This window comes from Trichechus manatus, unplaced genomic scaffold (genome assembly GCF_000243295.1).
Source record: "Trichechus manatus latirostris isolate Lorelei unplaced genomic scaffold, TriManLat1.0 scaffold00118, whole genome shotgun sequence".
Lineage (NCBI taxonomy): Eukaryota > Metazoa > Chordata > Mammalia > Sirenia > Trichechidae > Trichechus > Trichechus manatus.
In genome coordinates, this window is record NW_004444054.1 from 5,202,768 (window position 1) to 5,217,339 (window position 14,572).

The 14,572-nt window shown below is 48.6% G+C and overlaps 2 protein-coding genes across 6 annotated transcripts in view; one reads left to right on the top strand and one right to left on the bottom strand.

Annotated features, from left to right (window-relative positions):
• PCCA (propionyl-CoA carboxylase subunit alpha) overlaps positions 1-2,963 on the top strand; it is a 472,769-nt gene extending 469,806 nt beyond the window's left edge. The window contains exon 24 of one of the 2 annotated variants that reach the window (XM_004384162.1): positions 2,616-2,963. In XM_004384162.1, the coding sequence (XP_004384219.1) occupies positions 2,616-2,684 (69 nt within the window). In that variant the 3' untranslated portion in view covers positions 2,685-2,963. The remainder of the gene's footprint in view (positions 1-2,615) is intronic. The other variant, XM_023738522.1, reaches the window with a different exon arrangement.
• A 1,959-nt stretch (positions 2,964-4,922) lies between these two features.
• The window catches only part of GGACT (gamma-glutamylamine cyclotransferase), a 55,936-nt gene continuing 46,286 nt past the window's right edge, over positions 4,923-14,572 (bottom strand). For 2 of the 4 annotated variants that reach the window (XM_023738523.1, XM_023738524.1), the window contains 2 exons: positions 6,680-6,886; positions 4,923-5,435 (listed from right to left, as the gene is read on the bottom strand). In XM_023738523.1, coding sequence (XP_023594291.1) covers positions 4,951-5,435; positions 6,680-6,886 — 692 coding nt within the window. In that variant the 3' untranslated portion in view covers positions 4,923-4,950. Of the gene's footprint in view, positions 5,436-6,679; positions 6,887-10,684; positions 10,800-14,572 lie in introns of those variants that run through there. The other 2 variants (XM_023738526.1, XM_004384165.2) reach the window with 2 other exon arrangements.

Here is a 14,572-nt window from a genome sequence, read left to right on the forward strand (position 1 = left end):
TTAATTTTTAATGTTTACATCTGTCTTGGAAGCAGTTCGTTATCTGAGACTTAGGTGCCACAGCAGGAAGTGGTTTTACAGATTGCAAAAATGGATGCAGCTCTTCATGATAATTTCCTCACAAAGAGAACAGTTCAATTTCAGATGAAGAGGAGCTGAAACCCCCACGTATACGTGTGGGACTTAGTGATTTAGAGCTGGGGAGGGGAGGAGAAGATGTATGAGTGCTAAAATTTGTTCAGGGTAAAACTTCTTAAATGTATTTTCTCCTTGGAGAAAATAGAGAAGTCCTTCTAAGCAATAACTTCATGATTCTCCCTGAGGCTGAATTAGAGACACTGTTAGAGGGAAGATGCTTTTCTGAAGGGTGTCTGGGTTTGGACACATGATGCTGGGGGCAGCAGCAAGAGCTGGGCGTGTCCTGCACTCCTGGGAGGGAAAACAGCCACAGGGATGTCGTGTGCTATGGCAGAGAGAAATACCATCAGCCATCAGTTCACAAAAAAGATTGCAGTCAGAGACACCGCCTCTGTCTGTACCATGGTCTGTCAGCCCGGAAACAAATGCAGTTGACTGTCAGAGAGAAGGCCAAGGAGGACACTCGGTCAGGTTCCGCTTGAAGCGCAGAGGCCCCAGGCTGGCTGGTGGCCCCTGCGCGGGCTGGCTGGTGGCCCCTGGGCAGGCTGGCTGGTGGCCCCTGGGCAGGCTGGCTGGTGGCCCCTGGGAAGGCTGGCTGGTGGCCCCTGGGCAGGCTGGCTGGACTGGAGGAGGGGTGCAAGCAGCTTTGCCCACCATGGGATTTGGGGGAGAGTCAAATGATATGATTTGCAGTGTTTTAGAAATCCTGGTTTCTAAATCTGATTCTTTTTTATAAAAAGCGAACAAGGAAATGTTGGTTTCTGTTCATGCCAGATTTTCCTGTTTGTTCATTGGGATTGTTTCTGTAGCATTTACGCTGCACTAGCATCGTGGAATTTCCATCCATGATGAGACCTAGGCTAAGTGTCAGCTGCGTGCCAGGGGCCCCCATGTTGCTGGATTAAGAGGTAGTGGTCCTTGTTCCTCAAGGAACGTGGGGCCTGATCTGTCGGTACCTGTCCCTTGTCGTGGTCCGGGTCTCAGGTAGACGCCACACTGCCCCCTTGCCATCAGGAGCTGCTTTTCCAGGGGTGCAGGTGGGGGCTCAGTGAATTCTGTACTTTGGCCCAACCTTGATTAGCTGGCGTCTGTCCTGTCCATCCCATTCCCTCCCCCACTGCCATACCTCTTGGTTCCAAACCAGCAGGGCATAGCAGGAGTGGTGAGAAGGGGCAGGCCCTGGCCGAGCCTGGGGGCTGGGAGGGTCCTTTTTCCTCCCGGAGAAAAGGTTCAGGGTAGAAACAGACCCTCCACTCTAGTAACTGCAGCATCATGAAAAATACATCATATACAAATACCGGAGGCATCGAGATCATAAAAGAGCAGCCACTTCAGTCCAGATAGCACCTGCCGGATGAGGCCTCTGAACCATTCATTGCATGGGTTCACATCATTCTTAAAAAAGCTGGGCTCCCATTTAAGGGAAAAAGGCCCTTAGAGCCAGCTCATGATGGCGTCGCAGGGAACACTGGTGAGTGCAGCAGGCCAGACATCGCTGGCGTTTTCCTGGATGCCAATTGCCCACATGGCCAATTAGTGCTGACCCACTGTTCATTTTCACGCCCAAGCAAGACCCTCCACGAAGTCAAATGACTGTCTTATCCCCATTCCTCCCCTGTGGTTGCTAAGTTTAAATCTTTGAACACAAACTTGGGAAAGGGAGAAATCGGTGGACTGAAAAGGCACAGTGACAGCCTTCCTGGGAGCTAGCTCCACACTGCACACGGCATACTGTTCCACACGGCATACTGTTCCACACGGCATACTGTTCCACACGGCATACTGTTCCACACAGTATACGGTTCCACACAGTACAGTCCGTCTGTCTGCAGACCTGAATATTTCACTTCCTTTCCAAAGAAGTTTATGATCATGCTAGGGAGTGTCTCCTCTTACTTAGGACCTGTTTTAAATATTGTATAATTTTGGGTTTTTTTACACTAAACCGAGTACACCATTAACTCTCAAAGGGCATTTCTACAACCTAAATCCATAAGAAGGATTAGGCGGGCCAAGTGGTCAAAACTTACCTGGCATAAATGTTTCAGACTTTTTAAGATGCAGCCTCGAAACCCCAACTTCCGCAAGGTGCCAGAGGGGAAGTGCAGCAAGAACGTCCCCTGGACCAAGAACTCCTCAGGCTAGCAAGGACGAAAGAGACTCGAAGGGGATGGGGGTGAGGCCTCCTTTGGGCCTCCCCCTCCACCAGGCATGAGCTCAGTGGGCTGTCCCTGTGCCCCAAAGCCCGACAAGACGCTCTCTTCACTGTCAGCTACAGTCTGTGAGACTGCCTCCCTCCAGGTTCTACTTAATAATTCTTACTCTTGCCTCTTTTTTTTTTTTTTTTTTTTTTTCTTCAGGTGAAGGCTTACAGAACAGTTTCTCATGAAACAGTAGTACAAATGGTCCAGATAAACTAGTAAGACCATTTTGCTGTGGGTATTGAGCTTTTTTTTTTTTTTTTTTTAAAATTCAAGGTGAAATCCGTGCACTGTAAAACTGGAGACACAGTTGGAGAAGGAGATCTGCTCGTGGAACTGGAATGAAGTATTTATAGCCTTTCAGTCATCACCCAATTTAATTAGCCATTTTTATGATTACTCTTTCACACTCAATTGATTCAAGCATTTTACAGGAACACTCCTGTGCAGCAGATTTTACATGGTCATATTTATTCCACATATAGTCAAAACCAGCATTCTGCCAAAAAAATCACCAATGGAAATTTTTATTGATATAAATACTTGTACATATGATTTGTACTTCTGCTGTGAGATTTCCTAGTGTCAAAATTAAATCAATAAAACTGAGCATTTGTCTAAATATTAGTTTGCCCTTTTTCTGAATGAAGAAAATGTACACAAGAGGATCCAGTCTGTGCCAGAAGACTTAAATACTAGCAATTTCACTGTGATCCTTTTTTAAAGTTATATGAATTACCAGTCCTCTGCCTTCAATTTTATTAGGATTACCATTTGCTATCTTCCAATCTGATTACCTTACTTCTTCCATAGGTAAGGACCTAACCCCTGTTTCTGATTATTCATAACTTCCTAAAGACCTTATAGCTTAGCTGATTATTTTGAAAACCCCCTTGACATTGTGGCTTTAAATGGGGGTAGCCTTGGATCTAAAGGAGCCCTGGTGGTAAAACAGTTAAGTGCTCGGTTGCTAATATAAAGATTGGTAGTTTGAACCCGCCCAGCGGCTCTGCGGGAGAAAAGACCTGGCGATCTGCCCCCATAAAGACTGTAGCCTGGGAGACCCTATGAGGCTGTTCTTGTCTGCCATGGAGGATTGCTGTGAGTCAGCGTTGTCTCAGCAGCACACACAACAACAGCAGCCTTGGCACGTCACCTTGGGGAGATGTGGTGCCCACACATGCTGCCAGAACTCCTCTTTGGAACAGAAGCGTGGCGCACAGCCTCCCCACTCCCCAGGCTAGGACGTGAACAGGGCGTGCCCTCACACCCGGCGCCAGTGCGCTGCTACCACACGCTCGTCAGCTGATCCCGGTTTTGTGTTTTTGTGACGCTAGTTCCCAATGAAGAAAACCAGGCTAAAAATAATGATCACATCCTTGTGCCAGATGCAGTTCGTGATCATCAGTCTACCATTAAGTAAGTTGAAGAGTGAGTGTGATATCCCAGCAGTGAGCGAGGTTACTGAGGACCAGCAGCTGCATTTGCATTTGGTCCTGAGATTCTTGGAATTCGTTTCATACTTCGCTGGTAAGCAGAAGCGAAGAATCGTGCGCTGACGTGAATCTCCACTGACAAAAAATATCAGATGGAGGTGGGTAGTAATTAATTGGTACTTCGTGCCTTGCTAAAATTATTTTAAAAGTGCTGTTTGTGTTTGGAAGCTAAGCTCTCTGTCAGGCCTGGAGAACAAATTACTAATGTGCTGGCTCTTCTCTGAAGGGCCTACCCCAGTGCTGTTCCCCTCCGGGAGTCAACAATCGGGCTTTGGTGCTGAGCGCTGGCCTTGGGTAGACGCCGCTGGAAAGCCGGGGCACTCAGCTCTATCGCCCAGCAAGTGGGTGGGTGTTCATGGTTTTGCTAGATTAGAATGAAAAGAACCTTCTACCAAGTAAGTATACGCAAAAAAGGCCAATAATAGCATGAATATTTTTGTATTTTATTTCCCCAAATATCTCCTCATTTAACTTTAAATTATCATTTTTAATAGTCTCTGCCTAAATGCAATCTGGAAATTATGATGAATGATCCTATATATATATACACTGTATAGCATATTTTTCTTGAGGAATTTTTTTCATTACACTGAGCCATCCAAAATCAGCTTTTATTAAAAATAAAAAAAAAAAAATCTAGGTGCTGCAGGCCAGCATCAGTACAGTAGCACTGCTGAAATCTAGCTGCAGCACAAGGCCTTGACATTCATTTTAAATGTTACCTTCAGATGAAAGCAAAGCCAAAAAAAAAAGAAAAAAACCAATAAAAAAAGCATGACAACACGCGTTCCATCAAAATGCAGTTTAGGGGAATTAAAATCATAAAAATTTTTCTTATCAGATACAGTCAAGCCCATAATGTGTTTTAAGCAGCTAGCAAATATAGCTGTATCTGATAGACTAAGGGGTAGGATCTGGCTATTAGGATGTCAAAATTACTTGTAAAGTCAGCTGTCACTGAAAGAGATTTCTTTTCCCCCACTAAGATGGAGTTTTACAAATATTTGTTTAAAAGGGCATCATTAAAAGGGCATCATTCAGTGTTTGCATTCAGTGAGCACAGATTAAGATGAGGTAATCTCATAGTCACCAAGGCTACCTTCATCCTCTTACAGTCATCGGTTTTCCCGTGGATTATAACGAAGCCCGTGCTCCCCCTGAGAGTCGTAACTGTCGTGGTATGGGAGATGGACCCACTCTGGCGAGTAGGTGGCTGTGCTGTACACAAAGCACTGCACGATCCTGTCAGCAGCTGGCGTCTCCTCAGGGGCGGTGCGTTCTCCTTCCCACTCGAGAACTTCAATCCTCACCAGAGTGCGCTGATACATGTCTGGGCAGCCTTCAAATTCATCAAGGAATTGCAGCATCTGGTCATCAACGGCATAGATCTCTCCAGCCACACAGTGTCCCCTTCCCGGGAGGTTCAGCAAATGCGGGATGTTATGCTGTCCAGCAATCACCAGAGGGTAGGGCTCCACCGTGCGGCCCCGGCCTTGGAAGGCTGATGAGCCGTTGGTACCGTCCAGCATGACCTGGTGGTTGGGCTGGCCTCTCTTGAGGGTCCCGTACACGAAGACTTGGGCCATTCTGGCTAGAGAAGCTACAAATGAGAAAGGAAACATAAACTGCTACATATTATCCATGTCAAAGAAGTGAGCACAAGCTTTCAGCCTGGAGTTGGGGTTGGCAAATCTCTTCTGTCCTGTAAAGGGCCAGACAGTAAAGATTTCAGACTTGGCAGGCTGTGTGATCTTTGTCACAACCACTCAGCTCTGCCACTGGAGCGCGAAGCTGCCACAGACAAAATGGAAACAAATGAACGAGGCTGTGTTCCAATCAAACTTTATGGACACTGAAATCTGAATTTCCCATAATTTTCACGTGTCACAAAACAGGCTTATTTTGATTTGTTTTCAACCATTAAAAACTGTAAAAGCCATTCTTAGCTTGCAGGCCATACAAAAGCAGCTGCTGGGTCATGTGTGGCCGCCCCCTCCCTGGCCTGGAGAAAGGGGCCAGTGTTTGTGACTTTAAAATCTTTGACGTATTCGAGGAAAACCTGATGATGGCTCTACTTTTCACCTTGGGGCCCCCGGTGCCCCCCAGCATTGAACTGGGTACTCAAGGCCACAGGGCACACACAGCGCACCTGTCTACTGTGCCAGGAAGATGGGGCCCATCAGCCTCCCCTCTTCTCCACACGGATAGACTTTTGCTGTCAGCAGAACTTCTCATTTTACACAGCGGACCTGGGTCTCTCAGAGGCCCCCAACCGGCCTGGTGCTGCCGCTACGGCCCCCAAGAGTCTCAGCGTCGGAGCCGCAGCTGAACAACTTTGTCGAAGAGGTACTTTCTCAAATCTAACCTCTGAAGTGAGAACGTCCTTAGTTAGGCCTCAGCGAGTACATGGCCATTCTTTGCTGATAAACACAACTGCCACAGCCCCAGAGTAGACCTGGAGGTCACCGGCCCTGAAGCCCTGGCCCCTTCCCGTGGGAGCAGCCCAAGGCCACAGGATGCCCAGGACCTGCCTAGGTGAGCTCTGCTCCCGGCACCCAGCACTAGCCGAGGAGCCACTCCACCTGGTTATTGTGTGGTCGGCTCTGAGGTTCCTGGAAACGCCAACCACCCTTTATGGCTGTTTCCTGGGACAGAGCACTCATTTTAGGAGCACAGCGGCTTGTCAAATGGACAGAGCCTGTCCTGGGATCAAGTCCTGCAGCACTGCCATTTTCCAGAGCAGACAGTTTTCAACCTTTCTAGAAGGACTTTTAAGAATTACAGTAAATATTTATTACAGAAAATTTAGAAATGAAGATTTAAAAAAATTTTTTATATAGTCACCTGTAATCCAGCTACAACAGATAACTGAGGTTCCAGCACTAAATTTACATTCTGGTCCTGGCATTGTGACCCAGCACAGCTTCAAGGTCGTGGAGGGAATGATGCTTCGCTGTGACTCACGGCAGCGACCTCGCTCCAACGTGAAGGTGAATGTTTGCTGCCTGCCTGTGTCTGGGCCACCGATGTTTACATAATCGACAAAAGTGACTCAAATGAAAATGGAAACGAAAGTTAAAAAGGGGCGAGGGCTCTCTCTTCAGACCCTTGCATCCCACTGTCCTATTTGCCCACTGCTATTTCATACAAGCCTTGTGGCAGGCTTCTTTTGAGACCAGCTTTGGAACAGCACTGCCCATGCAGGTAAACAAAAGATGCATCTGTCCCCCAGCAGTGGCCAACAACCAGCCCATAACCTCGAGGGGTGACCCCAGACACCGGTGTGTCAAGACAGCGCTGCCACCAATAGCTGTGTGCATGTTGGAAAAGTCCCACTTAACTCACAGGACTTCTGTCTTCTCGGCAAAACGAGGGCCAGTCTGGGAACGTGCCGCGGGGGCTCCAGCTTGCCTCCCCTCCCCAGAGAAATGTGGTAAGGATGGGCGCCTCGGTGGACCTCCACAGCTGCTGATGGCTTAGTGCCCAGCCCCGCTCCTGTCCTCCCTGCCTCTCGGTCTCTGTCACCACCCCGTGGAATGTCAAGTGCACCCACAGGTCTCGGGCTGGCCATACTAGGAAAGGCTTGCCGTGGGAAGAACACAAGGCTGGCTGTGAGGGGGAACACTGGGGGCCGGCAGGTGGCATCTGATAGCACTGGGCACCCTGAACAGAGAAGGTGGTCTGAGCTGTATATATGGTGACTCTGACAGCAGTGGGGAGGACAGACTAGAGGAGGTGCAGGCTTGACGGTGGGGAGTGTGCCTGCGATCTGAAATCAAGATGTGGAATACGGTGGTGCAGAGGGAAGAGGAAGAGCCAATGCTTTAGAGTTAAAATCAACAGGACTCAGCTGCTTGGTGAACACAGGGAGGGAGGGGCGGGCGATCTGCAGCCACGTGACTAGGAGGATGGCGAGGTCATTAACAGGATGGGGAACTGGAGGGGGTGGGCTTGGTGCAAATGGTGACAGGAACTGACATGAGAGTAGAATTGGTGGACAGGGAGTCTTGAGAAGAAAAGGGGTGAGGAGAGAGGACTTTGGGGCGAGTCTGTAGAGTGACAGGACAGAGGAGGGACTGAACAATGGCACGTGGAGACGGCGTGCACAGCTGAGGAGCCATCAAGGAAGGTGAGAACCGAGAAGATGATGGCGGATATGGATCTGGTATGCGGCAGCCTGGAGACCAGTCATCTGGAAGGAGTCGCCCTGACAGACTCCCTCTGCCACACCCTGCGTCCAGTCCTCTAGTGCCACTTACCAGCTGCCGTCGAGTGAATTCCGACTCACGGCAACCCCGTGTGTGTCACAGTACAACTGTGCTCCATAGGGTTTTCTTCCAATGGCTGATTTTTGGAAATAGATTGCCAGGCCTTTCTTCCCAGGTGCCTCTGGGTGGATTCGAACCTCCAACCTTTTGGTTAGCAGCCAAGCACATTAACTGTTTGCACCACCCCGGGACTCCAGTCTTCTAGAAAGACCTGTCAACTCCTTCCAGTGGTAACCAGATCTGACCACTTCCCACCCCTGGTCCGGACTACTGCACCATTTTCTAACTGGGCCTCTGTTTCTTTGTTCCCTTACAGCCTATTCCACACAGCAGCCGGAGGATCCTTGTCAATCTGCTTAAAACTCTCCCGTGCCTCTCCATCCCAGTGCCCCGTGGGCCACCAGCTCATCCAACTGACATCTCTCCGGGTCTGGAACATACCTACAGACTTTAAAATCAAATTGCCTGGGGTGAAACCCTGCCTTTACCACTTATTACCTGTGTGACTTTAAGCCAGTTACTTAAGCTCTCTGTGCTTCAGCTTCCTCAGCTGCATAATGAAGTGCTCATGGCAACCTACCTCAGAGGATTGCTGTAAGTTCTGAATGAGGTAACGCATGGAATGCATGGACACCGACCATGGCATGCTTACTAAGCCTTCCTTGTTGTTAGCTGCCATCCAGTGGGCCCCCAACTCATGGCAACCCCACACACAACGGAAGGAAACACTGCCTGGTCCTGCACCAGCCCCGTGATTGGTTGTGGGTCAGAATGTTGTGATCCATAGGGTTTTCATTGGCTGATTTTCAGAAGTGGATCACCAGGCCTTTCTTCCTAGTCTGTCTTAGTCTGGAAGCTCCACTGAAACTTGTTCAGCATCATAGCAACATGCAAGCCTCCACTGACAGATGGGTGGTGGCTGCACATGAGGTGCTTATAAGGTGCACTGGTTGGGATTCAAACCCAGGTCTCCTACGTGAAGGGTGAGACTTCTACCACTGAACCACCACTGCCCCCCATTAAACGTTAGCTTTTGTTGTTATTACTACAGAAGCCAAAGACTTGACTCTCCTATGCACCCCACAGATACACACACACCTTGCCCTGCCATCCTCCCAATATACTTACATCACAGTGCTGGTCAAAATCATATTCAGTTCAATATTAGAACTATGTAAATATTGCACTCAGCTAAGGCGCATAGTGTACCATCATTGAATTTCTTTTCTTGGACAACTGTTTTTCTTGGAACTGAAAATTGCTTTAGTCCCCCCGCCCCCCTTTTTGCTCAGGTTTCTATGACAGTAACTGAGCCTCACATTTTTTGAACTATAAAAATCCTTTCAGTGTGTTCACACACATCTTACCGTCTGTCGGCTCCATTTTTGTGGAGTCATCTCTCCCCCAGCTCTGCGCTGCCTGCCCGGCCAGGGGCCGCGGTAGCCAGTCACCCATCCTGCATCTCCCTCCCCTGCGCCGGAGTCCCTGCCCCTGGGGTCCCATGTACCCTTTCTTGGTTGACGCCCTCATTTTGCTGCAGCCTTTTGTATCCCCCCTTCATTAATAGTGTAGCTGGGTGGAGGATTCTAGAAATAATTTTCCTTCAGAACTTTAAAGGCTTTTCTGCACTGTCTTCTAATTTCCCACGTTCTCGGCATTGTGATTCATCAATCCTTTGTATATGATCTGAATTTTTCACTGGAAGCTCTGAAGGTCTTTGGATTGTGACATTTCATGATGTTGTATCTTCCTGTAGATTTTTTTTTTTTCCCCATTCCTTGGGCTGGACCCCATTCAATCTGAAAATTCACACCTTAGATTGTAGGGAATTTCCTTCCCTCTCCTTCCTCCGTGTTCCCGTTCTGAATCTCCGACTACTCAAGTGTTGGGTATCTGGGATTAATCCTGTCATTTGCTTACCTGTTCTCCTTTCCTTCCAGGGTTTTTCTTTATAATCTGCTTTACCTTCCAATTCTTCTACTAATTTTTATTTCTGTTGTCATAGTTATTTCCAAGATCTTTTTCTTCTTCTCTATAAAATTCTTTAGCACCTTTTTCTTTCACAGACACAATATCTCTTACATTTCTGAAGCTATTATGGGTTATTTTAAAAATGTTCTTCTTTCCCCACATTGCCTCTGTTTCTCCTGAATCCCTCTGTTCTGTTTTGGTATCTAGGTTTGCTTCAGAGGCTTTCTTCAATCCTTCAGTCCTTGGCTGCCCTTTCATACTGAAGAACGAGGCTCTATTTAAAAGGGAAACTGGGGCTCCGTATGCGAAGGAGGGAGCCCAACAAGTGGCAGGTTCATGGCAGGGGTACTGGGGTTGGTTTTGGGGAACCCCTAAATAACAGAATCTGGAGGTATGCAGACTCTCACTTAACCCCCATTTTCAGGATGCCACCCACACCCTTCCTCAGCTGGGCCTGGTGGGCCCATTACCAAGCTTTTCCTGCCAAGCCTCTCTAGAGCATAACCCTTCTGTCTTCTGCCAGGGCTGAGGACAGATCAGGAGACGGCTCTGCTCCCAGTAGACTTTCAGCCCTTCCTCCTGTTCCCACCCTGCCCTTGCCTTCACCCACCTGTGACCAGCAATACTGAGCTCTCCTGGCATCCTGGGGCACCAGTCAGCGAGCTTCTCAGTGGCTTCTCCCCACGCAGGAACTTTGCTTTCTGGTTTCTCCAGGTTAAGTCGGTTACCACTCATTTCTGCTTTCCACCTTCCAGAATTCTGGTTCCCTCTTGTCTCCTCACCTGTTCTTTGGGGTTTTTTGGGTCATCTGAGTGGTGTTTAGGGAGGACGGCAGGGATTAAGAAGCCTGTTCCTCCCACTGGCTTCTCCCGGCACCTTCCCCTGCACCACACTGCCCTTCCCCTGGGCAGACGGCCCCTCTGTCTTTCCAGAGGCTTATAGGGAGTGATGGGGTGGGAGCCACACCCTCAGAAGAGTGGGGAAAATATTTTATTAGGGTATAGTTGACTTGAGGATGTTTTGTAGTGACTGTGGCACCAGAGTGGTGGGGGTGACTGACAGAGCAGGCAGAGGGTGGGAGAAAGGAGCGCTTCCAAGGGAGGACTCTGGTCTCCCTCTGCCGAGACACGGGCAAAAGGGGGAGACTAGGCAGAAACTACAGGAGCAGGGAAATCCAGTCAGCACTTAGGGGCGCTCCCTGGACCAGGAGGCCCTGTGCTAAGTGCGGGGATACAAGATGCAGGCTATCTCTCCTGCCCTCTGTGAAGCTAAAGAGTGAAGGGGGACAGAGGCAGACATGCGAACAGGTGGCTTCAAGAAACCGCAGAGCCGGGACAGAGTGGGAGAGAGTGTAGGGGAGCACAGCAGGGCCTTGCCTCAGAAGGGGGAGCCCGGTCAGGGACGTTCTTGCTGGGCTGCGTGGCCTTTCCTTAAAATAGGAGGGGATGGCATCTGCTGAGCATGGGGTGGGGTGCCACCAGGGCTGAGCGCTCGTGAAATGGAGCAAGGGGTGGAGCAGCAGTCGTACGGGAAAAAGCTGTAAAGTGCCAGTACTCAGTAAATAACAGCCATTACTGTTGTTACCATAGGGGCTCAACTAGAGACGAACAAAAGAAATAGTTCATCCAAGAATGGACAGGCAGGTTTAGCAGGAGAGGCAGAAGGACGAGAAGCCGGGATCAGAGGAGGTTTTCAGAGACTGATGATTCTAAGGGGGGGTAATTCCCAGCGACGACCAGGTTCAAGCGGTGGCCGCGTGTAAAAGCAGCTTTGGGCCTCAGTGGGCCTTGTACACGGCATTGCTGAGCATCATCTGTATACCGGGACCAGTGCAAAGTGTTCTGTATGTTACCTCATTTTCTCTAATCCTTACAACTCTATAAAGCAGAGGATGTTATCCCCATTTAACAGATGAGGAAGCAAAGTTAGGCAGCTTAGAGGATGCGCCTGGTCACAGAGCTGGTGAGGGGCAGCACCTGGACTTGAACCTGGGTCTGCTGGACTCCAAAGCCCCCATGGCTTCTGCCGTTCAGCTCTTCTGACCCCAAGGTCGTGGGGGAGGTGACCCTATAAAGTACTAGCCTGGGAGTCAGGCTCTGCAGTGACAGTTTGAAAAGGGCCCCACCTCCCTCTCCTCTTATTCCTTGTCTGTCACGTTCAGCTTATCTCCCAGGGCTGCTGTGGGGTCACCACCAACAGGATGTGTGGAGTCTATTGACCAGAGGCCTCTCAGAAGTGCAGCCTGAACCAAGGAGCACCAGAAGTCCCAGAATGCACCCGCCCTGGGCCAGGCGCCCGAGGCACACTGCGTCGTCCTCTTCAACCACCCCCAGCCCTCCCGCACCACGGCTGGTTCTTTCCATGGCACTGGGCTGTGGCCGGAGTCTTGGGTGAAACGCAGGAGCTTTGTTTTAGTAAATAGTGGATAGAAGTATCCACTGTAGGCGCCATTTGGGCTTTTCCGCAGCAAAAAGAAAAGCACCCTTTAGAAGTAGCTCTGTGTGACTCCAGGTAGGCCCATCCCACAACACGGATGGCCAGCCCAGGCCTGTAGGATCAGACAGTGGGTGGGTCCAGCCCCGGAGGAAACACCCTCAGGCAGGGTGGGCATCCTCACTCTTAGGTGGATATTTAAGGAAAGGATGCATGATATGTGCAAACATCTGTATTGTGGCCTAACGAGGGGCTAGAATCGACTGTAGGACTTTGGCAAAGTTACTTTAACTCTCTGAGCTTCTACTTCCTCCTGTTTAAAGCAGGGATCATCATATCTACCCAGGAGCTAATCATTACTGACGGGGACTGTGTGCCAGGCATACACACACAGTGAAAGGGAACGCCCTCCTGCCCTTTACCCTTCTTCCCCATCTCCCTCCCTCCAAGTTTTCCACTTCAGCTCCATCTGTTAGCAAGATCTTAATAAAAATATCTACTAGCTATATTCTTCTCGACAAAGGCCCTTAAAAAAGGAAAGTAAATGAATATTCTATATACTAAATGGAAGAGGGCATGAAGCTATCTCAGGTATTGGCGGTGGCCTTAATGATTTTTTGGAGCCAATAAGGTGATATTCCATATACGTGATCATGATTAAGCCACAGAAAGGTTAATTCCAAACTCTGGAAAATCAGTTCAGTAACTTTCTTCTGCAGAAGACAACAGCTTATTTCCATAAAATAAAACCAGGCAATAAAAGTTAAACTTCTTTTCTGGGAAATAATGTGGCCTGCTAGAATGACCAAATTGTCATTTTCTACATTTTATCTCCTGACTTCAATGGGTGTATCCTTTATTATGTAAAATCAGTTTGAGAATGCTACTTATGTAATAAAGAAAATTAAAATTCTGCATCTCTGGCTCCTTCCGTAAGAAAAACATCATTACCTTCCTGATTGTGTCTTGAACAACAAGCAGGGACCCTTCAGGAAGAAACTCGTCCCTGTGGGGACTGAGACAGGATCAGAGCTAAGCACTGAAACAAGCAATTAATTCCCATTTGAGGATTAAGGCACTCATGTTCACTTTGAATCAGAAAAACGAATGGTGAATAAAATGGTTCACAAGCAAGAGGTTCCTTGTCAAAGTTAATACATTAGAGAGTAAAGGGAAGACTGGAATGCACGACAAAAGCTGAGCAGCCACACGAAGCCCTGGTGAGGAAGGAAGGCGAGTTTTGCATGCGTGGAACAAGAGACGTTCTTCTTTTCAAGATGGTTTAGAAACATTGGGAAAATGACGGTTTCTTCCCTATGATGCTGTCCTCACTGGAGTAAGATGTATTCCATGGAAATAAGCACCCCCCCCCCCACATGGGTTCCCCTCGGTATTTTACCACTTGTTGTCCCTGGATGGCACAAACAGCTAAGCACTCAACTATTAGCCGAAAGGTTGGTGGTTCAAACCCACCCAGAGGCACCTCGGAAGACAGGCCTGCCGATCTGCTTCCGAAAGATCACAGCCTTGGAAAACCTATGGAGGAGTTGTACTCTGCGCACAGGGACCGCCGTGAATCAGAACTGACTCAGCCGCAACTAACAACGACATCTTCCCATGAATACGTAGAATCAGGGAGAAAGACCCAGGAGACGTTAATGTTCAATTTGGAGAATCTGACTTTTGGGTTTTTAGAGCTGATTCTGAAGGAAACTTAAGCAGCGCCTGTGACTGATTTACTGATTTATAAAGGGGTGGGGAGGGAGGCTGCTGCTGCTGTGATTCCGACTGAGCCCCCCTTATTCGGGAATCCAAGAGCCCAAAGGCAAACAGGCCAGAGTCACGTGCAGCACGCCACTCACAACAGGCTCAGACAGTTCCAAAAAGTTTTAGTTCAGCAACATTTGGTTAGCTTAACATTGTAAATATTTAAGAAAACAAAAACACTCATGTCCATGTCCATCTGGCCTGACGCTGCGTGAAAGGCCTCTGTAACTTATTCAGCAGTTTTCTTCCTTGAGACATAGGTTGTCTGTAGTTTCACATTTCATTGCCGAAGCAGAAA